The 24498-nt window shown below is 40.6% G+C and overlaps 1 protein-coding gene across 13 annotated transcripts in view; it reads right to left on the bottom strand.

The window, feature by feature from the left end:
- Tcf4 (transcription factor 4) overlaps nt 1-24498 on the bottom strand; it is a 348878-nt gene that overhangs the window by 44943 nt on the left and 279437 nt on the right. For all 13 annotated transcript variants that reach the window (XM_038330326.1, XM_038330325.1, XM_038330329.1 and 10 more), the window contains 3 exons: nt 11455-11560; nt 7441-7574; nt 1773-1905 (listed from right to left, as the gene is read on the bottom strand). In XM_038330326.1, coding sequence (XP_038186254.1) covers nt 1773-1905; nt 7441-7574; nt 11455-11560 — 373 coding nt within the window. The remainder of the gene's footprint in view (nt 1-1772; nt 1906-7440; nt 7575-11454; nt 11561-24498) is intronic.

Raw genomic sequence — 24498 nt, 5'->3', positions numbered from 1 at the left:
AACCTCATGACTGCAGAAGGGGCTTTCCATCTGCCAGACCACACTGAAGTGAAATGCAGCTCAGTCTTTCAGTTCTGCACTTTTCTTTCTTTCTTCTTGTTTTTCAAATCTGCCCAAACTTCACTGGTGGCTAATAAAACTTCCCCTGTGTGACCTCTGTCCACAACTCCACAAGGTCAGACTTACAACACACTTGTAAAAGTTCTCCTATGGAAAGTTCCAGAAATGGAAACTCATTCTGAAATTTGCTTCTCTGTGAGTTGTGATAGGAGAGAGCTACTAGGTGGCTCATCTCAAGTGTGAAATAAATTACCAAATAAGCAAGCAAAGGTATTAGTTAGCCAGAAATTATGTTTTCACATTTAATACCAGCTCACTCACCAAAATCACACAATCTTCAAAGTTCAAAGAAAAAAATTACAAAAAAATCTAAAGCAATAAACAGCAGCCTGATGTTTTCTCTAAAGCATACCCTGAGTTTTCCATCAGTGACCCTCTGCGAGTGATCTCAAAGACCAAGCTGTTACAGTTTGGATGGGAAATGTCCCCCACAGGCTCATGTATCCGAACACTTTGTTCCTAGCTGGCGCTGCTGCTGTGGAAGACTGTGGACACTGTAAGACATGGGACCTGGCTGGCAGACACAGGCAGCTGTGGGCACACCACAATGGGGACAGCCTGGCCTTGTTTCTGCTCTCACCTGTTTTCTGATCCACTGAGATGTAATAATCTACACCACAAGCTCTACCTACCAAAGCAGGTCATTCTAGACTGTATGTTTTCAAACCATGAGCCCAGATGCAACTTTCCTCTCTTGAACTGCTTCTGTGAGGCATCTGGTCACACAACAACTATCCAAGGCACCTGTCAAGGGTAGCGGCAAGTGGAATAGAGTGGGCTGTGACAAACGAAGTCTTGGGTTTTCTGAAACCCTGGAGTGTTTAGATGTGCTATGCATCAGAATAGGAGGTTTGTCAAGACTGAGCCACAGGTAAGAGGCTGCCGCCTCACCAACCAGAGTCTTTTCTTTAGGAGTAGTTGAACACCCTGCCTAGCTCTTCCCTCAGGAAAACAGTACTGGCAGACATCCATTGGCACTAACGGACCGCAACAGAAATCAGAGGACATGAGTGGATGATGCATTTGGCAGCAACAATCTTCCTGAGCCTAAACTTATTACAAAGCCCACAGGAAATCATTTCTGGTCCACTGTTACCCAGCGATTTCTTCAATGTGCACAAGTACTATTTCTCTTCAAGGCCTTCATAATGCTACATTCTCTGAAGGGTATAGTCATCTAGCTATTAAAAGGACTTTTAATAGAAAATTTCATATAAACAAGTCTTTGGAAGACAGTGACACATCATGACGAAGACCTCAACATAATGGTCAATCTCCGGCTGCTAATAAATGACATCCATTCCCTTATCTCACTTCTATGAATATCCTTAAGAACAATTAACTTCCCCCTGTGTTTGAGAATGTGAGATGCAACAGAATCTGCATTTACTTAAACCTTTATTTAACTTAATGACTCATAATGGACAACAAAGCCAAGTTTCAGTTTCTTGTCACAAAAAAAAAAAAAAAAAAAGAGTGACTATGGGCAAGTCAGTGATTATTCCTATTCAATATATTCATGTGTTCACTCAGCGATATGACAAACATGTATTGCCTGCCTGTAAGTCCGTTCTGAGGAGAGAAAGAGAGTCCTTTGTTATTAAAGCCTGCCATGGAGTGCTGGCATCTGGGCTGGCGTGGGCATCACTCACCCATTATACTGTCCGTCCCGTTGGCAGGAGGTGTGCAGGAAGAGGTGCTGTAATGGTTTGTGCCACTACGATGGAACGTGGACATCGGAGGAAGACTGGAGTTGATGTCTGCTGAGGAGTGGGATGGGTAGCTCTGCGCAGGGGGCAGAAAGGAGGAGACATCAATCATAGCATACTTAGCGTTCTGATATGTCATCCAAATTCACCGGACTGCAGCCTCTCGCAATCTCAACCCAATCAAGCAAACATCCTGCTTCTTTCTGCCTGCTTTCATTTCTAAGCAACCAAATACACAGAGCTCCAAGGTGGATTTGTGGTTACATCAAATGTCAAAGAATACCCTATCAACCCAGGGCACTAAGAAAAGATCAAAAACTCCAAATCTCAAAGTCATTGGTTTTAAAAAAAATCATCCCATACACTTTAGAAACATACACAACTATTTCTGTTATTCCTCTGTGGCCTACTGGTCAAGTGAGAAAGACTGTACTACATAATGAACACAGCATACAGATCTCCAGGGTTCATGATTCACTGGACCCCAGCCTCTGACATGGTCAAGTGATAGGAACCTTCTCCTTCTCCAGTTGTATCACCTTGCTGAATGAATCTCAGCATCAACAACAAGGTAGGAAATGAAAATGTTTTCAAAGAACTGAACGCAAATTTTCTCTGAGGTACGAGTACAGAAAAGCTCGCAAGAGGTTTTGATGACTTGACTCGGGACCCAGAGGCTTGCCTACGCTTTATTTCGCTGTGAGTTCTTTCTTTGCATGCTTCAGATGCTATTTACCTGACTAGAAGGGAAGAGCATCTTTGATGGGTCACCTGGCTTCAAATTCAATGGCTAAGCCAGTTGTTCAAATGATTTAGGGTGGTGCATGAGCTGGGCTGTACCCATGCCTAAAGGAACATGTGTATTTACAAGGACACCTCAAGCTAATTTCCCACAAACAAAAAACTCAGTCATTGAAAATTGCTCTCATTTTTGTTTTATAAGCATCTGAATGTGCCATAGCTATGTTACCAAAAAATATCTAATGATAAAAATTTTCCAGGCATGTAAAAAATTAATACTCTACAAGTTCTTACTATATCATTATTGCAGTTGCATTTAATTGCTTAATTTAAAAATAGAGGCTGGGCAATGGATCATTATTGTCTCATGACTAGAGATGCTTTTAAAATTAGTTTTAAAATAGAGCTACTGCAAACACCAGGAAGTACTAAAAGCCAGGCATTTGTTCGCAGGAAGGGAAGTGGTTTCTTGGTACTGGCCAATGGCCTTGGGGAGTTCTGCCTCTCCTGGGAGACCCTTTCTTCGCTTACCGCTCTCTGCACTCTGTACTGGACCATCTCACACTCATTCGCATGCCATTCATTGCCTGCCGCTTACAAGCACTCCCATAATACTGTGAACTCCCATAATACTGTGAGGGGGTGGAGCTTATACCTCCTCACGCCAGTGGCTAAGTAGTGAACATACAACAACAGTAAAGTACATATTAATGGACAGTGGACTCAAGTATGACTTAATTTGAGAGGCTACCAACGAGTCCTGGTCACACATCTGCATTTCAGAGCTCGGTCTGCCAATGACACAGGGATGTCACTGAAAAGGTAGAGGCAATGCACTTACTTGCCCCTGGCCCTCTTGTTAAAACTCATTTATACTTGGGACTTGAATTTCCTAAGTTGCCCATACAATGTTCTCTAAAGAATAACAGATTGGGGCTACTCTATAGTATAAATAATAAGAAAGACTAGATAGGACACAGGACTTGGAAAACCAAACTTAGAAAAATTGGGACACAGTTAGTTATGCTCTGGAGAAAAAAGATTATTATTGAAATAGAGAGAAAAAAAGGACCACGTGGGAAAGAATTCAAAAAGAGAAAGATGGCAGGACTATACTTTTGTGGAGTGGTATTGCTTGCTGAGTTTTGCAGAAATCAAAAAAAGAAGATTTCAGAAAATGCAAAATATAATCAAAAGATTATAACAATTAGATAATGTGACGGGGAAGAAAAGAAAGTCATGACCCGGACTCTCCGGACCCTCCTAACTTAGAGGAAAAGGGAGGATAACTTAGGACATGACGCACAGGCTAAGTGCAGAGAACAGGAGGAAAAAATCCCCACAGTTTTATGGGAAAACCAATGTAATCCACACTAAATCAGTTATTTTTTAGAGACACATAGAAAACTAGATGCTGAAACAAATTAATGAGATTTATAGTCAGATTACTTTTCATTGAGAAGTATCTTGAAAACTAATGTTACTCAGAGAAGTAATAAACAGCACCAAGAACATGAGTGATGGATGTCTCTTTTAGAGATATAAGGACCAACTCTAAGAGATTTCCATGATCTCTCTCTCCAGCTATTACTGTCCATCCTGCTTACTATAAAGTGTCAAGGCTTTCCATGCCCATGCTGTTAATGTTTTTTTGCTTCAGGTACCCAACTTAAAATCTATCAATCATGCAAGTGTTACAAACATTCACATTGGTGATGTCTGTTAGTGATGTGTGGGTTGGAGATTTGGAGATTCAGGGGCTGGAGAGATGGCTCAGAGGTTAAGAGCATTGCCTGCTCTTCCAAAGGTCCTGAGTTCAATTCCCAGCAACCACATGGTGGCTCACAACCATCTGTAATGGGGTCTGGTGCCCTCTTCTGGCCTGGAGGCATACACAGAGACAGAATATTGTATACATAATAAATAAATAAATATTTTTAAAAAGATTCAAACATCTTTGAATTGGTAGTAAATACTAAGAATCAAATCATGCGATAGGCCAAGTTAGGGGTTCATAGTCTTTGCACTCGTGGCCTTTTGTGACAGATATTTCATTGTCATAGGGCTTTACTGTGTGTATGGTAACCAGCATCTCTGGCCTCTACCCTCTGGACCACAGTAGCATCTATATCCTATTTGTAACCACAAACATATCTCTAAGCATTGTCCAATGGTTCCTGAGACCAGTTTCAAATTACTGATGCACAGAAATAACAGACAAAGGAACTTCTTTAATGCTAAAATTTTACTTTTCCTCAGAACATTGCTAGAGTTATGGGTTAATCACATCAGGCAATGAAAACACTATCCTATGTTTCCAAACATCTTTGCCAAATCATCCAAACTTTAATTTTCTTTATTACAGTAGTGGTCAAATTATACCCCCAAATAATCCAGGGAAATCTCTCTTCCTCGTGAGCTAGCCCCTTGCAATATGGGGTTAGCCAAATGCTACAGATTGGAGCTGTAGGGAACCATCATTATTTTCGAGATAAAAGATGCTGGCTGCTGTTGTATATTCAAATTATTCCCAATCAGTGTCAGAGTCTTCAAAGTCACTTCAGAGAGAGATTGTCATATGGCTAAATACTGAAATTACAATGATAACTAGATGTAATAATTCAATACTTTCACTCTCAGTGGGAAAACTCATTAGGAAACATTACCAGGGACCTTATTCATTTACCCTTTAAAGCAAAAATCGTACCCTCTAAGATCTGCTATTTGGTCATATTAGGAACGGGAACCCGAGTTCAGTGATGGACACGATGCTTTACCAACGCAGTTTCTCATGTGAGCCACTGAGACACTACTTTAAAATAAGCTTTCTCTCTGGACGATGATACTGTTTTGATTCATTAAAATTTCTCTTAAAATGTACTTGGTTTCTGGTTTGAAATGATACCTTTTGTGCATCTGAGCAAAATTTAGGGGCTCCTTCCCTATGCAGTGAACTTTAGTGGGATAATATCAAATCAGAATGCAAAATTATAAAATATGATCAGAAAAGAAAAGAAGTAACTTTAGGGAAAGAAAAATAACACGTGGACAAACCTTCAAAGGACTGAAATTCTAACACTTAATATAGTACTCCAAACATTAATTTGTCATCATAAATCCCCTAGTTTTGATTATGAATCCTGGACAAAATAGGAAATGGTGTTGGATAAATAAAAATGTTACAAAAAGATATTCTATCATAATTACAGCTTATATTTCTCTTAAGATTTCACTCAAATGTGTCCATGTAGGGGGTGGGAGAAGAAGAAATTTGAAACTCAATTATTTGCTATTTGCCAAAAATGTGCTAAAATTGGGAAGATAACAAACAGGCTACTCCCATCGCTACCGCCTACTTCTCAGGGCCACGTGGTATCCGGAGCTCTAGGACTAACTGAGAATGGATTTACAGGATATAAGAACTTTTATATCTGGAATCTTTTAGCCATCAGAGAAGGATATAAAGCTGCCCCCCTTCTTCTATATATGCAGTGGCTGAACAGAGGAGAGCAGAGACCACAGGAATCCATGAAGAATTTCCCTGATCAGAACAGAGAAAAAGTAATAAATGTGGAATGAGGAAAAACAGCAGGAAGAAGAGAAGGACAACAGTTATAACCATGGCCATAGATTTTACTTCATATCTGTGAGATCTGAATTGTGTGTGTGTGTGTGTGTGTGCATGCGTGCATGTATGCATGTATGTGTATGCATGCATGTGTGTGTATGTATGTATGTGTGTCTAGCATATGGATATGCAGGTACATGCAACTGTGTGTGCACATGAGGAGACCAGACCAGGATTTTGGATGGCTTTCTCTATCCACTCTGCCTCACTGGGTTGAGATAGGTTTTCTCACTGACCCCAAGGCTCTCCTTTTTAACCAGACTTGCTGGCCAGCAAGAATCATTCGTCTCCCTTCCCTACCTCCATCCCCAAAGCTGGGGTTACAGGCACACATGGGCATACCCAGCTTTTTATATGAGTGCTGTGGATTTCTCATGCTTACAAGTGCTCTTGTCTACTGAGTCATCTTCCTAGACTGTGGAATTTATTTTTTAATTGTATGCTAATGACAAATGAATTCAAGTCTTATGTGACCTGCATCCCATACCCAACTCTTATCTAGACCTTCTTCTTCTACTTAATGATAGGTTTAAGTACACAAGTAGATTCTTGGCTGTTGTAGACTTTATGCCTAGAGATACGTGGCTGATTCTCCGGGGACAAGGAATTATACTACAGAAAGGTGAGAGAGCAGAAGACATGGGAAGAGTGGAAAAACCTTACTTAGGAAAGACTTAATATTATACAAGCCAGTGGCTTTCACAGGGCTGTTCAGCAAAACAGAACACGCATGGCACTTGTGTGGAACTAAAATTAAAAATCCAATGAACTTGGAAATTCCACAGCTTCCTATTCCCAAAGAGACTACATAGAAAACATAAACCCTTTCCATATAGTAGGTCACAAAAGGTCACCGCTGACATAGAAATCCCTGTGATCTCAAATCTTTCCCACCCCACCCTTAGCCGAGCGTTCTCCAGAATTTTAGACAGTAAAAAAGGCAAGGAGCTGCCATTGCTGAAGCCCGGAACTCAAAAACACTGTGTTTATCAACCAAAGGAAGCTGACATCGCCATAAAGAAAACAGAACAAAATACAATAAACAAAGGACAATGACAAAGAAGCTCCACAAGGTTTACAGAGGTGATCCGCGTCTGTGGGGCCTTTGATCCCTGAAACAATAAAACTCTAAGAATAAGAGGCATGAGCTATTTTTGCGTCTTTGCACGGTCCTGGCATACACACAGAGAGGAGACTCAGAAGCTGGCGGGTGCTCACCCCATCCCCGCGAGCCTTCCTTACCAAACGTTCATGGGGATGCAGGCTGCAGTAGCTGCTAGACTGCGGAATATGAGAGGAATTGCCCAGCATCCCTCCATAGCCAGGCTGATTCATTCCACTGGAGGAGCTCCAAGGGTCACTGCTGTGATGGCCATCTGGAAAGGACAAAGAAAACCATGGCTCTGCGGAGGCATTCAGCCTTGCCTTTTAGAATAGGGTTTCTTCATATACTTGAAAATAACCTCCTGTTGTGTATTCATCTTTGTCTTGCTTTTCTGATGACATCATATGATAGTCATCACTATCTGTCGCCCCCCCCCCCGATGACTTTTTATATTGTCAAACAAACAGAAACATTTTAAGTTAGTGTTCTCAGTAAAAATTCAACTGGAAAAGAACGGAACATGGTTCTGTGCAGAATTGTATCACGTCAGCAAGGTGTTTTGTGCTGGAAGAAATCCCTGACCACTGCTTTTGTGAAAGTCATCTAAAAAGTTAAACGGTTCCCAAACTTGGAGGTGAACATAAAATAGTTGAGACATTACAGAACTGGCAGGGCTGCAAATTTTAGGAGACTACACCGCAATGACTACTGGAAAAGAACAACCCAGATTTAGAAGGTTGGATTTCATTTCTGTGCCAGGAGCAACATGGAGAATTGATGTGGGAATTATCTTACAGTCAGTGGGGGAGATGTTTTTCAGTCCTAGGTCATTTTGGAATTTGGTATGTATGTATGTAGCTATCTTAAATCTTCAGGTGCAATGTGAGTATATGCATGCCTTAGTATAGATACAAAAAATGAACAGACTCTGGATTTCATAAATAGGTGAGGTAAAGGACTTTGAAAATCATACAGAGATATCATATTAAAGTCTCTTCTAGTGTGCAGGTAATCTTTCATATTAATGGGAGAATAGAGGCAAGCTTAATGATTCCTCCCCCCTGCCCAGTCCTGTGGTTATATAGATTGCAATTGTTTCATTTTGATTTCTCAAACAAATGCAAGGGCCAGAAACAGCCTGAACCACTGCTAATCCACCCAACCTTCCCCTTTCCTCAGTAACTGAACAGAAATGATTAAGAATTGGATATAATCCAAGACAGCAGCTTCATGCTGAATGTATACAGGTATGCCCTGCTGAAAACAGGCTCATTTTGACAATAACATGTACGTAACCACAGTCTTTTTAAACCAGGCAAATTTCATCTGATATTTTATTTCATAAAGTTGTGGGTTTTTTTTCCACTGAATATTTAAACTCTGAAGTTAGAATTTCAGAACGACTCTGGTTGCAGAGCACAAAGGGAGAGATGGTAGACTTCTATCTTTAAGACCCATGTAAGCAAACTTCTATCTGCAATTTTGACAGCTGTGGGCATGTAACCAAAAGATGGAAAGTAGAGGTGAAAATAAGAGTTTACAATGGTAAATTTAAAATATGCCCATGACAACCCTCCCCATTATGCATTTGCAAAACCACATATTCGCCCAAGCCCTGATAGGATCGCATTGCACCTAATCCTGACCCTAACCCAAACCCAGAAGGGACTGATGTGAGTGAGACAGAAATATCAAGCCACTGTTTCTGTGATCACCATGTGGTAACTCAGTCACTTCAAAAAGTGAACTGGTTTTGGAGGGTGTGTGTGTATATGTGTGCATGTATTCATATGTATGCAGACATGTGTAGGTGCAAAAATATATGTTCATGCATGTGAAGGCCAGTAGTCATTCTTTTGAGAAAATGTCTCCTACTGGGCCTGGAGCTTTCTAGTATGGATGGCTGGATGCTCAGCAAGCTGCAGGGATGCACCTGTCTCTGCCTCCCTAGGGCTGCATGAGTCAGAGGCATCTGCCATCTATATGGGCGTTAAGGACCCAAACTCAGGACCTGTCTCATCCAAGCAAGAACTATCCCCCGTGAGAACGCCTCTGACCCAAGGTTAACACTGCATATACTTTAGATTTCGCATGGAATACCGAAGATTAAATATCACCTTAAGCTTAAATATGAAGTTCAAGACCACTAACACTTTAAACAGCATGCGCATTTGACAAATGAATTAGGAATACATATCACTAAATAAGCGTTTTCCTGAAATATCCTGACAGTGCGATGCATGGTGTGGCAATACACTTAGGATTGTTAACACAGCGTACGCTACTCCACGCAGACTTATAAAAATATGTATTTTACATAAATTATGCTTTTCAGAGTAAATTAATATTTATCACATCCCATGATCTTGGCATAATGTTGTTTTGAAAGAATAGAATTAGATGTGTGCAAATTAATTGTGCTCATCATAAATGTCAACTGAAGATTTTTTTTTGAGTATTCATATGCAGAAAAACAAATCTGTTCCCCATAGTTTATGGGGTGTGCTGTGGAAAGGAACTTACTGCTTTAATCTACCTGGTCTCTTTGCTATGTGCACCATTCAAGACAACCCGTTTCTCAAACACATAGAGGGATTTTATTCTTCGGTCTATTTTCTTAATGAAAACCTGATTTTTTGACATAAAAAGTCCCTGAATGGGCAGCATCCGTAGGACACTTTCTCCCATGGTTTGTAGCTGAAGGCAATAAGCCCACTGTCATGGCACAGAATATACTCAAGTGATTAGCCACTGGCCCTTTGAGAGTTACACCTAGGTCAGGTCACAAAGACAGAGGAAAGCATGAGCTCAGTAATGTGTGGAACAAATTCTCCCTGATCCCAAGGGACCCGCTACATTCTGTTTTATAGACTTTCTGGAGAACTTCACATGCAAACCAGCAGTCTGAAGGAGGAGCTAACATGAAAGAGAAAGATGAGTCTCTTCTCATCGCAGTAGTTTCGAGTGTGCCCTCTGTAATCTTAGTGAGGCACCAGACCGCTCGGTCCCTTGGTATTACTGCCCCAAGTGTGTTATGGCAGTAGTAGAGCAGTGTGTGTGTACAGCAGTGTCCCTTTACTGTGCCGACGTATACCCAAGTACAGCACACACATCCGGGTAGAAGGAGTTAGAGTTGTGTATTGCACCTCTAACCTCAGGGTATCTTGGGACTAAGGCCATCATAGTTTTAAGTATCTTAGATATGGCCAGCATGGAATCCATAGCTCCTTCCTCTTAAGAGACCATTTATGAAGTAGCTGGTGTCATTTTGATGATCCCAGTCTTTTTCAACTAGTAGGGAGGAGCGATGTGACCAGAGGCAACAGTGTAAGCTCAGGGGATATGTAACTAATTGCTTTTTTAAAAAAATTAAATGCAGGGCTGGAGAGATGGCTCAGTGGCTAAGAACATTGCCTGCTCTTCCAAAGGTCCTGAGTTCAATCCCCAGCAACCACATGGTGGCTCACAACCATCTGTAATGAGGTCCGGCGCCCTCTTCTGGCCTGCAGACATACACACAGACAGAATATTGTATACATAATAAATAAAAAAAAAATTAAATACAGTGGATAATTAAAAGAACACATAGTCATTATCCATGGTGAAGCTAAAATGTCCCTGCCATGTATTCCTTGTACATGGAATTCAAAATTCTCTTTTACCTTAAATAAATTAGTATGTCACGTTGTATAACATCCCATGTTTCAATGGGTCACTTCATTCTTAAATGGAACCCTTATTCTCACTTACACATTAGTAAATGGTTAAAAACATTATAGACGGCTAGACCTAAGGGGAATCTTTTTCCTCTTGGCTAAGTACAACATCTCCAAAACATACCCTGAGCTGGATGAGATATACCAAAACACACATATGTTTGGGAGATGGCAGAGATACTGAAGGCCAACAATCCTGAAAGACCAGCAAGGCATTTGCTTTATGTGGGACAAAGCAATTTATTTTTAACCCATTCGAGGTCAAAGGACTTTAATGCAAAAGAAAAACCATTTGACTTAATTAGGTATGGAATTCAATTCCTAAGAGGGGAAACACCTCTACCCCTGCCCTCCGAAACCCTTGTCTATGATTCCATTTCTTTTGCCCTGTGTATAACACTAATGGGTTTTCCAGCAGGCAAAGAAGGACCTTACCTTGCATGAAGAAGGAGCTAGGGAAAGTGCTGGCCGCTGGTTTGGAGGAAGGATAGCCTGGCGAGTCCCTATTGTAGTCGGCAGTGCTTGCTGAAGGAGCGTAGACCTAGGGAAAGAGAACCACATGAGTTCGACTTTCTATGTGGATCCAAGTATCTCTGCATCCATGATTTGATGAGAAGCTGGCACAAAACATAAAATTTGGATGCTGTACGAGTCTAAACCTGATCCAATCCGAGAAGCACTGCCTCCTTTGGATATAGCAGGAAAAAGCTCTGTATATTTGTGTTAACATAAAACCATCAGGTATGAGATTTTCCAGTCCAGGCAAGAACACCACAAACCATGTCTAGTGGTAAACACACTCTGCAGGCCGGAGTAGCCCCTGTCTACAGATTCCTTTTGCTTTAAAACACAGATGGCCCACGAGCGTGTTAAGGGCAACACAGCAAGTCCTGCACACAGTCTCTCCCAAAGATAGACCAAACCTCTACCTTTCAATTAAAAATTTCACTTGCAGTGCAGGAGGGAGGGAAGAGGTAGGCAAAAGGAGGAAAAGAGTGAGGAAGGAAGGAGAGAGAATGAACACGAACTAGGAATGAGTGATACACACACACACACACACACACACACACACACACACACACACATCGGACTATTCCATCCACACAGTGTCTGCAAAGATGCATGAAAAAAGGCCATTAAGAGCCTGGACCAACAGAAGGACCACCAACAACCAGTGTGTACACAGGAAGAGGGGCTCTCTCTCTTTTTTCAAGTGCTTATTATATTTGTGTGTACAATAAACTTTAAAAGTGTGCCAAAAACTTAATTTACTTAACATTCGTTTATGAACCCTCCTGAGACTTGGGGAGCCAGAGCCTTACAAAAATAGCCCTCATGTTTTCTTGTTTATGTTTCCTTGAAGCAGGCAGCATCACAGCAAAGCATAAATTCATAAGGTATAGTTTAACTTTAATTGGTTCTCTCCCTTGCCTTTTCTGCTAAATATAATCTTTTTTTTCTTCGTTTTTAATTCCCATTTTCCTTTGCTCTAAAAGTTCCTCTCCAGATGGTTGGAAAGACCGAACGGCTCATCCTCTTGATGAAAATGGATACCTTCCTGCCTCCATTTTGAAGCAGGCAGCAGCTCACAGACTTGGCAGTGAGCCTACACTGATATTCACAGGTCACAGTGAGAGAGAGGAAATTCACCAACCAAAAGGCTGTGGCAGGATTACAAAAAAAAAATTCCATTTTTTGCCACGTATATCAAACACCCTAGAAATTAGAATTATATAATTCTCTCAGAACATCCATGACTCATAAAGCATGAGTATTAATTCCAGGTTTAGGATTTCACAAAGGCTAGGTCCACAGAGACAGATGTGGGAAGTGTGCATCTGTATCCATACATCAAATAAATGCTCCACACGCCCTTGAAAGTCTGGAGGTCCTGGATGTTAAACAAAACAAACCACACCAGAAAGAGCCGCTCATGCTGCGGGCAGCAAGCATGTTTTCACCCTGAGTCCCAGAGGGATTTAAGACCCATTTTTCATAGTTTTTCAGTTTGTAATTTTTCTCTAACCCTTAAATGTATGGACGGTAATTTATTTCTGTTTCTACTGTGTTCATAATAAGGGGCTGGAGGAAGCCCCACATCATTCCTGAAGTGTCTTTAAGAAACAAAGAGTGAACTATAGGGAAGGGGTCCAGCCTGGGTCTTTCCTGGGAACAAGACAGCCAACAAACAGGTGGGGTGCTACCGCTGATTCAGAAAGGGCCCAAGTGGAGGTAAAAGGGCGAGAGAACGATACCTTCCAGGAAAAGGGCAAAGCGATCACTAAATCACCATGTGCAAATGCCAGAATGTGCCTGCACACCACGGCTATGGTATATTCATATGCCTCAGCCTGACATGCAGCTGGCCTATGAGTCCTGATGTAAGCTGAATGTACTCTACATTGTTTTCCATGTTTCAGAAATCAATACATAGTTACCAGGAAAAACTGGCCTTTTCATACTATTCTTCTACCTGTGTACAGGAATTAGGTCTTGGAAGATAATTTATAGCTTAATTTTAGTAACTACTCTACCACCACTACTCTTAAGCATGAACAATAGAATTATCAATACCATTTGATCATATTAACATGGTTCTCCGCCCTGTGAAATTATTTCAGACATTTGGGAAAAGATAAGAATTTCTATCATTATTTTAGTTCTATTAAAGAAAGCTACTTTGACTCTGAATTATGAATAAATTAGAATACCTAAGGGTAAGATTGTTTAGGCAAATTCTTCAATACTGCCCGCTTGTGAAAGAGCATCCACAAGATAAAAATATTTCAGCACACACTCCAATGTGTAATTATGATTTCCTAACGCTATAGTCAACTGGAGACTCTGGTTGTTGTTCTGGACTTTTTGAGACAGCGTTTCTCTATGCAGTCCTGGTTGTCCTGGGATCCGGTATATAGAACAGCTGGCCTTGAAAACACAGATATCTGCCTGCCTCTGCCTTCTAAGTGCTGAGATTCAAGGCTCTTGGTGTGGTGCCAGCACACCAAGTGGGGATTCTTAATACAAGGTGAAAATTCCTGTTAACTAGAGAAAGAGCACATCTTATGCTCTTTCAGGGTAATTTCTGTGTATCTTCCATAACACAAAGTCATTTAGAGAGCAACTTAGATGCCTGCCACTCATTTTCCTTTTAGATGCTGTGTTTTTCTCACCTTAAATGTCACTTTAAGGCAAATGGTCTTTATTTTTGTTGATTTAAGTGAATTCCGCATAGATATGTTTTTGGAAAGTTGAAGAGACCAATGAATGTATTTGCTTCAACTTGCCACACTTTATTCATTTACTAATAGTTGACTGATGTAGGTGCTGGAGGTGGAACAGAAGCTGTGGAACATCCTCAGGAAACAGTCTACCACCCAGCCACATGCCAGCCCCCGCCCATGAAAGCATGAGTTTTTAACGTTCAGAAAATTCAACGTGGAAGTTCAAGGAACTGTTTCAATATGTGGAATTTGTTAGAGCTACATAATTAATTAGTTATTATTCTTTATTTTTCATCATTTGATAGACACTGTCATTTAAAATTGTACTGAAGGTAAGAGAGGATATTTTCATAAATAGCAATAATAATGTTCACACTACCTTTAATATTTCAAATTTCAGTGACAATGACAGTCAGTGGCTGCTCTACTGTTTCTACTTTACTTGATTATATTGTCAGTTTCTCAGTTCAAAGTGGTGTATGTGGCATTTTCCATAAATTGTTTTATAATATTATTTCCAATAAGTCCTCATATATGTGCCACCTTATTATTTTTCAAGGTCTACAGTAAGATTACTTACTTAACTGGAATTGTTTTTAACAAGATATATCAGAAAATCAGGTAAAAAAAATTCAGCCCAATTTGAAAGGAAAACTCTAACCTCATTGCAATATATTTAAGTGACCCCAATAAGAAGAAAAGGAAACTATCACGAGAAACAAAGGCTCATACTCCCCTAGAAAGACAACCTAGATCAGAATGGACACTGGACTCTGACCTTCCCCATAAAGGGAAGGAAGTGTGAAATATTGCCAAATTGGATCCGGGAATGTTGGCTGGAGCCAACAGGGCATCACCCTTCCACTCAAATCATTTGTTGAGAAGAAGCCTCCTGGAAAATTAATAATATATTTTGCATCAAAGGTTAGTATCACCATCTTCCCCATCATAATTCTGAATTTAAAGTAAAATCACAGAAGCCGTAAGCTTAACAAAATTGTCTAGATAACACTAAACCACAGATTGATGGAAGTACAAAAATAATTTTATTTTACAGATAGACTTTCTATCGTAGCCATGTGGAGATGGCACACACCTTTAATCCCAGTACTGAGGAGTCAGAGGCAGGTGGATCTCTGAGTTCAAGGCTAGCCGGCCTGGTCTACAGAGTGAGTTCCAGGACAATCAGGGCTACCTGTCTCAAAAGACCGAAGGGAGGGGGGGAGAATTTCTATTCTAATTTGAGACCTACAGTAGGCACATTTGCTGCACCCAATGACCCTTTCGAGCCACCAAGAAAATGATATAAGTTCTTCTGACATTATAAAAAAGGATCAAGCAGGAATGCCCACCCACAAGCCGAGTGGAGGGAGTGTGTTCCCTACCTTTCCCTCTCTTGGCCTATGGATTTCCTTCAGGAGAATTTAAACATAAAAAGGTTAGATTGCTTGGGATCTCTGCAGAGCAGTTTTTGTGGTAGAAGTTCACAATCTCATTCTTCTAACGTTTATAATGGTGGGGTGCGGCGGTACCAACAATACACTCCAGTTGAAGATGGGGGGGAGAGGTGACTTGGTGAAGTGTGCGGAGTCTCATCGGGAGCTTCAGCATTTCCATTCCTTACCTCTCTGTCTCCAGGTTCCTCCCTCTACAGTGGGAGCCACGGGACCTACTCTGCAAGCTTGAGCCAAGGAAATGGTGCTTTGGATGTAAAACAACTAGACTGGGTCCTGACACACTGTGAACATGTAAAAAAAATTATCAACCACTGTGTTCAGGTCTTGTCATGATTTTTATTAAGCCTACAAATGCAATTTGGAAAAGTTTGCCTTTTCCCCATTAAAAATCTGCTAAGCAACAACAAGGTAAGAAAGTAGAACTGCGCATCAAAGTCTCTATTAAAACCAATTTTTCCTTCTCTTTTAAATTTTTTTAATGATTTACTTTTATTTTATGTGCTGTGGTGGTTTGCCTGCATATGTATCTGTGTGAGGGTGTCGGATTTCCCGGAACTAGAGTTACAGACAGTTGTGAGCTGCCCTGTGGGTGCTGGAAGTTGAACTGGGTCCTCTGAAGGAGCCACTCGTGCTCTTAACTGCAGAGCCAACTCTCCAGTCCCCAATTCTTTCTTCTTGAAGATGAGACATTCTTTATTTCCACATTTCATTTATTTTCATATATTTTAAATTATAATAAAATGACATTATTTTCCTCTTTCCCTTTTCTCCCTCCAGACCCCCCCATGCTCCTACTTTCCAACTGATACTCTTTATTATAGCCACGTGTACATACATGCGTATGCAAGAAAATGTATACATGTATTCATGCATATATAAATATGAAAACAACACAACCCAGAGGTCTGTTTTTGTTGTCTCTGTGTAGGATAAGACATTCTTAACTATCAACTTGAGTTTGACTTTAGTGATAGCTTACAGAAAAGTCTTGGGGGATCCCATTAGTCTTTTTTTTTCATCTATACCAGTTTTATTTGCATATTGCAAGGCACGCTTATGGTAAGACCATGCCTATGATAAGCAATGTGCTTCCTGCAAGGGAACTATAACTCAGAAGAGCAGAGAGAAATAGCTTCAGACCATGTAAAATAAGGGTCGGTGGTCACCATATTGTATAGAAGGTCATCACTGCCCCTTCGTGTTACCACCCACTCGTGACTGTGCAAGTGCAATGAGCACATGTAATTTTCAAAGGGAACTGTAATAGCTGAAACCGCGTGAGGCAATAGCAGAAACAGCAGGAGAGTTCCAGATTCTTACAGCGTGTTAGCGTACTATCCACAACGAATGGAAAAGTACCACATTAAAGTAGTGCCACAGATGCCCACTCAGAGCTCAGATCTCGGGAGATTTCACACATGGTCTCAACTGAGACCACCAGACACTCACACACGATGAGAGTTGAACATGTGCTTTGGGGTCTGCTGGCCTCCACGTGGCCTTTGAAGCCTCATAGCTGACCAACTCGTCACTCAACAACAAGGTAGACTCTTAGTTCTTCCACTCTTTCAAGGACATGCGTCTCAGCTAGAAGAAAGAACAGCTCGTAGGCAGGACTGTGTGTACATTCACAAGAATGAGATGGCCAATGTTAAGTTCTACGGGACCGAATTAAAGTAAAATTGTCAGCTGAGCACACAGATAAGGAAGAGGAAGATGTACTTGAAGAACCAGCCTCTGGACTAGATATGCATAGGCTTGGAAGGTTTTGGAATTACTCAGATCTGAACTGGACTCACAGGGTTCAAATTTCCACTCTCAGAATTCATTGTGAAGATATGACAAAACAATTTATCTCTAGGGGCTTGCTTTCCTTGTCCAATGGGGCAATTCTTACCATAATGATGAGTGATAATCATGCCAATCACAATCCCTAATCAATCACAAGCACTCAATAAATGCATAAAATTTACACTTTGCCTGAAACTTACTCATTGCTTCCCAACAATGTCTCGAAAAGTGCTGTCGGATATGGTTGTCACTATAACTGGGTTATTTCAACTGAACTTACTGAAAACGAAACAGTTTTCAGTTGTCAGTCATGTCGACCACGTTTCAGAAGCTCAAGAGCCACCACTGGTCACCATACTGGTCGGCATGAGCACAGAACTGCCTATACGTAAAACACCCTGCCATGCAGTGTTAGGGTAGAGACGAGACCATCCATAAGGAGAGGCTGGGTCTGTTGCCATCCACCGTAAGGAATTTTGCCTCAGCAACAGCAGCTTAGTTATGTCTCATTTTCCCCCCAGAAAGGAGGATCTGTTTTGCCGCGATGGTAGGAGAGACAACTCCAGGTAACCCCAATACAGCGCTTACAGCTGACATACAACCAATGTCCACCTGATGGGATGGCAGAGAGCTCCATCTATTGTCTTTTTAAATCCTATGTAGCATTACAAATTTGAGACTTTTTTTTCTTTAATAGCCATCTACTAAAATGTTTGAAAACTATACACCAAGGAGGAGGAGCTGTGAGCCCCAATCTCTGTCTATGTTGGAAATGAAACTCATAAGGTGCAAGTTCACTTTTGGTCACTATTGGTTCTAACAAAGGGATGAGAGCTAGACATGGTACTGTCACCCTGCTTTTGGTTTTTAACAGTAAAAGACTTCTGGCCGGTTTTCTTGTTATCTGTCTTGTTAAGACTAGATCTCTTATTCTTTATTTTCCGGTTTTATTATATTGTCTTCCTGAAGACAATCTATCTTTTTCTTTCAGTTTTTCAGAGGTTCCCCTTTTCTTGGCATGTCACTTCTGCACCTGCCGTCCTCCGCTGCACTTCCTGGGTTCATGCTTTCGAAGCTCAAATGAACTCAGCCTCATTTTGCAAAATAGGCAGAAGTTTGAGGATGTGCCCAGTCGTGTAAATAGTGAGCCAACTCTGCCCATCCTCAGTGTCCTCTTCAAAGTCTATTCTAACGTCTAGATTTAAAGACTTGAAATGGCCACCAAATGGAAAGTTAACAGGTTCAAACAGTTCAGTCACATGGCCTAAGATGAAAATGCAGTTAATCACGCTCAGAGACACACAAGAGCCCAAGACCCGAGCCAAGAGCAAACTTCAGGAATTGCACCCCTCCAACTGATACACTCTCAGTCTGTAGTACAAAGTCAAGGAATACTGAATGATGAAGAGAGGAGCACTCTTCCTTCACGTCCAAGTGATGGTTAATGACCACACTGTGATATGACTGAAGAAGTAGTCACATTTGGAGGTGCAAACAACAGTGCCTACAAGTCTCTACTGACACACAGAGACATTCTTCTTACAAATGGAAAGATAGCCACAGGCACCAGATGATGAATTTGTGGAGCTTTTACTTCTAACTGAATCCCATGAAATTTTCAAAGGAATTAATCAAATAGTTCTAAGTGTTCTAAATCGGTTCACAATGAAGATTTTATTTCTCAAACTATTTTTATTGTCATTCTGGGGCTCATGCGAGGGTGGGCAGGGCATGGGAGAATATTTCATGATTTTTCAAATATATATGAAACTTACCGATTATGTGTGAGTCATCTATATTTTACTGCTACTAATAGAACAATATTTTCTTTCAATTCTACCAGGTTACATCACAAAAAATATGAGAGAGAGTTCTATGAACTTGTAATATATTTAGAATAAATTCCCACGAACACACTTCCACACATCCTGTCATAAACACCACATATCAATTTCCTCTTCCAAATAGTAGCTGACTCTTGATTATCCATTCATGAGTAGTGAAATTTGAAGCTAAATCCTTTAAGTTAATTTCAACCAGTAGATTTTTTTTCCCTCACCAAGCAAATTTCCAGGTTTCTGTTAAGAAGCAGGAGAATTGTCAGCGGTTCTATCCCTTCCTTGCTTGTGTCTTTGTTAGTCAAATGACAAGTAAAAAATATCAAGAGGAGGCCGGGCGGTGGTGGCGCACGCCTTTAATCCCAGCACTCTGGAGGCAGAGGCAGGCGGATCTCTGTGAGTTCGAGGCCAGCCTGGTCTAGAAGAGCTAGCTCCAGGACAGGCTCTAAAGCTGCAGAGAAACCCTGTCTCAAAAAAAAAAAAAAAAAAAAAAAAGAAAGAAAGAAAAAAGAAACAAAAAATCAAGAGGATGAAGAAGGCAAAGGGAGAGAAAGGGGAGTCAAGTAATGTTCAGATTGCAGGTGGGCAGGCGGCAGCCAGTGTCCTCCTTTCCCAGCCACTGAACTCAGCCTGCTAGGAGCTCCGTGACAACACTGGTGACGTCCCCTGGATGCTAATGTAGATGCCTTCCAGTAACAAAGCCCACCAGTCGCTGCAGAAAACCTGGTGTAAGTTATGGCCCCGCATCTCTGTCTTATCATTTCTTCTCTCCAAATAAAAAGGCAAGGCTATTGCTTCCACTTTCTCTCCCATGGATAACTTCTGATATTTCCTCAAACCTCTGACTACCTTTCCAAATTGATTTAAAATGAGCTGGGTGCAGCCTTTGTAGAGACGTATCGGGGCGGGGGAGGAGGGGCGTGCACATAGACACCAATAAAACCTCTGCTTTCCTCAATAAAGAAGCACACTTAAGATAGAACTGTTACTGCTGAGTGGTCATATTGCACCTTAGATGTTTACAAGGGCCAGTTCAGAAAGCATTTTCTAAGTGGAGTCACTGAAAACCCAAGACAGTAAAATGACCAGCAGAGACTGAATAGATTCTCTCTGTTATGATATCACACACACATTTGAGATTCTGAGCTCTTGGCATATACTACACTATTGAAATCTCACATCCACCCTCCAAAAGACAGGCAGAGGGGTATCAAAGAGAAATAAAGAAAAGCAATTAAAAATGATGTCCCAACTTGGCACACCTTTCCATAACTGTAAAGAGACCCATTACCAAGGCCTGAGAGGATGCAAGTTCTTGTCATGACTGACAGGGCCAACTGATGACAATATACACTGCTAACATATTACTTTTGATAGGTCAGGCATAGGTCCAGCCATATTATGTGCATAACTTTTTTCTTTCCCTTAGCCCATTGTTAGATTAACATTGCATTTTCACAGATTAAGACCCCAAAGCACAGAGAGTTTACATGACTAAAGAGCTCAACTAATTGGCTAATTTGAGATTCAGAATCATGTAGTCCCATTTCAAACTTGATCTCTTAAGTATTACGATGGCTTGTTTTGATGGTTATGCATACTCCAAAATGACTGAAGATGGGCTCCCACCAAACGTTTTCCAAAGTCCTGGTTGGATCATTTAGGAACCAGCAGTAAGACAGCCACTTAGTCCAAAGAGAACACAAGAAGTCTCTATGGTGTGGCGCTAATGGGGGCTGCTGCAAGAAACAGGATTTTCAGAATGTAAGGAAGAAAAGGTATCCATAGAGAGCTGTTTATTGTTTCTGGAGACACAAAGTGATACAAAACCATGGGATTCAGGGATGAAAATAACCCAGGACTAAACACAAGAAAAATAAGAAGAGAAAACAGTATCACCTGTGCACTAAATACAGCGTGGACACAGCTTTATCTGTGTGGGCTAGCCTCTAGCTCCAAGGCTTCATTTCATTTTTACAACTGCAGTTCTCTTGCGCTCGGCATTAACTGAGCAGATACCATGTGTTTGCTATTGCATTCAACTTGGTATATCACAACAAGGTCCACTCTCAACATCGTGAGCACCTTGGCCTGAACTTCAAGGGCCTTAGACAAACCAAGCTACTCCTTGCTAAAGGTCTCTTGAAACACTGACTTGCACCAACCCGGGACCAGCTGACATCTGACTTCTTACTGGTTCTGTCCTTATGTCACCCATTCCCACAGGAGTTGGCTTCATCACAGGCTCAGGGTTGGCACATAGAAAATACTGTGGATGCTAAGTACATCACAACTCCTTAATATGCTCTCGACACCTAACTAAGTTGTTACCCAACTTTTAGTGATAGATGCTCATCAGGAAATTAAAGATAATGTTCAGAAGAGCCTTTCGTATGGCCACAACAACTTTTTATCTCTCTGGCTATTTTAGGTCCTCAAGAGCTCTATTTCTATCCCAGGTTCTATCTTTATTTACACTAATCACAACAGATTCTGATCTTCAGGTATGTGTAACAGATTATCTCCTATCTCAATGCTTTCTTCACCTTCAGCAGCCAAATGGTATTTTCATGATGACAAGAACTGCTCAATTAGGAGGTGTTGAAACATCAAAGTAGTGTGTGTTGTGTCTGCCAATAAATAGCTCCATGACCTTGAGAGATACTGTTTTCTCAGTTAAATAAGGGCTCCAAATTTGCAGGAAAGCAATTTCTATGACTCTACACTAATGATAGGAATGAACTCTAACTCCAGTGCTGATTATTGCCGTTATCCTATACTGTAGTGGCCTACAAGAAGTCGTTCTAAGGCTATCTAGTCTACCTGGTCACAGAAAAAAAGGTTAAGAGCAATATTGTTTTTTAAAAGGCAGATACGTTTGAATGTATGTATGAGTGTACAGTGCCTACCATAGAGGTTCAAATCTCACTCAATACAATGAAGGAAGCATGAATAAAGTATTACAGACAAGATACATAAGAGTGAGAATATTATAACAACATAGCGAAAGATATGTATTCCTTCGTTCCACCAGGATAGATCTTAATGATTCCACTTTTCATGTTATTTATTGTTGGGCTTTCTTTAGAGAGTAGAGAAATCACCATAATGGTCCATCCATTATGATTCTGAAAGTACCACTCTCTGCTTTCCTTTGAACTCCAGTACCTAGTTTCCTGCTAGACTCATGGATATTAACTACTGTGGTATAACTTTTAAAAGGGAATAGCTCAAGTTTAGTCACCATTAGGTACATAAATCCATTTCACTGCTGAAGACCTGGATCAAGGCATATGACTATAAAGAATAAAAGCCTGAAACCCTGTAGATATGTCATGGCCACAAGACTATTATTCAGTACATCTTCTACCACTTTGCATCTTCGGGAAGAAATACTACATTTCCTTAGAAAGGACTTGAGGAAGCTGGTGAAGTTATGAAGAACCAACAGTGCACCCAGAAGGTTGTGTAGAAAAGACCATGTTCATAATTTTATAATTTGACCTTGTGGAACCTTAAGTGAGTTATTTCTACTTCTCCAAACCCAAACGTCTTCAGTTGTTGTGCCTGCATACAGTAAACACAAACAGGCGCCAATTCCCAATGCTTGTCAGGAAGGGAGGAGAGGCATTCAGAAAGTTGTTCTAAATACAAACAGAGGATAACAATTTCAGAAGTAGAGATCCAAGAAATAAGGGCAGAATTGGACTCCACGGGAAACTGAGACGAGAACAGGTGGAGCCACCATGACCAAAGGGCTATAGTTACATACTTTGACATTTAACTTAATCGCATAAAAGGAAATTTCGTTAAATTCTATGACCGATCCATTGTTCAGGGTTGAAACTATTCAAGACATTATTTTTCACAATCATTCTGAGATCAACCGTTTATCCAAGTGGTCAATCATCCTTCTCATATTGCATCATTAGGAGAAAGCAGGCAAGAGAAAGGTTAAGTGTCTAAACATCCCTGTCGTCATATAACTAAATGAGGTTAGGAACTGGACCACATCCTATGTCTTTTCAGTCCAAAGTCCAGGTCAGAAGGGACAGCCCTTAAACCAAATAGCCTTACAAATTACCAATGGTCTAAGCGACCTGAAGGTCACCTTTCATATCAGTAAATGATGTTTACTGATGGCGAGTGGAATTTCCAGCAAACTCTAGGCTGTGCTTTGAAACATCAAATTTAGCACTGGTGCTTCAAATAGATGCTTTCCTCTCTCGTGTACCAAGAGAGCTGTAATGAACACAGCGTCTCCAATCTGCTAGAGTTCTGAACAGCCATGGTACACTGCAAAATTATTACCCCATCTCCCCTTTCACTGAGCTGAAGAAAAAATGTAGGAATTATCTCTTTTCTGTTAAAACATATGGCCTTAACTACTTTCAATGGAAAACAAAGGCATGAAATAATTACCAAATGTAGGCCTCTGTGGCACAGAGAGTGAAATAAAAAAAAAATGGTATGCAAATTGTCAACAAGCCAATCAACTTCCTCTGCTACTCATGTCGGTGCCCACCTGTCCTCCACACTCAGGGAAAACTTGAGGTAAAGTCAGTCAGCCATAGTTCCCCGGTTTAACTCAGAGCAGAGCTTCTAGCTAGCACAAGGCTAGAAGTTTCTGGATGTACAAAAGAAATATGGAGAAACTATATTCAATAACAACAGTTATTTCAAAACTTCTTCAAGGAAATGAGGGATTAAGAAGAACCTTGTATTTCTGACAAGAGACCATGCAATAGAAAACTAAGTAGTCAACAATAATTAGTTTGTGTCTTCAGGCATATTGAAAACATAATTAAGTTGGCTTTCTTTAATAGTGAAATTCTAGGTATTTTTTCATATGATAAATTTTTTCTTAATTTTGGAGACAAACAGTTCAACCATTTACTACCAGCTATCTTAATAATATTTTGGAATAAGGTCAGTATAAATATATGTAAACAATACCAATTTCTTTAATAAGGCAATTATAGTAACCATGTTCTTTTGATGTCTGAGAAATGTAACTTTTAATAAGCCTCTTACTTTGTTTAATAATCTTGGATTTTCAAAACAGAAATGTCAAACCCAGATGGTTTCTTAATATGGATAAAAGGGGAACAGTTTAACAAGTTCAATCTTTGTTCATATAATTAGCAAAGAATAGATCTTCTCTTTGGA

This window comes from Arvicola amphibius, chromosome 5 (genome assembly GCF_903992535.2).
Source record: "Arvicola amphibius chromosome 5, mArvAmp1.2, whole genome shotgun sequence".
Taxonomy (NCBI): domain Eukaryota; kingdom Metazoa; phylum Chordata; class Mammalia; order Rodentia; family Cricetidae; genus Arvicola; species Arvicola amphibius.
The sequence above is the reverse complement of the archived record's forward strand: the minus strand, read 5'-3'. Positions and strand labels throughout refer to the sequence as shown.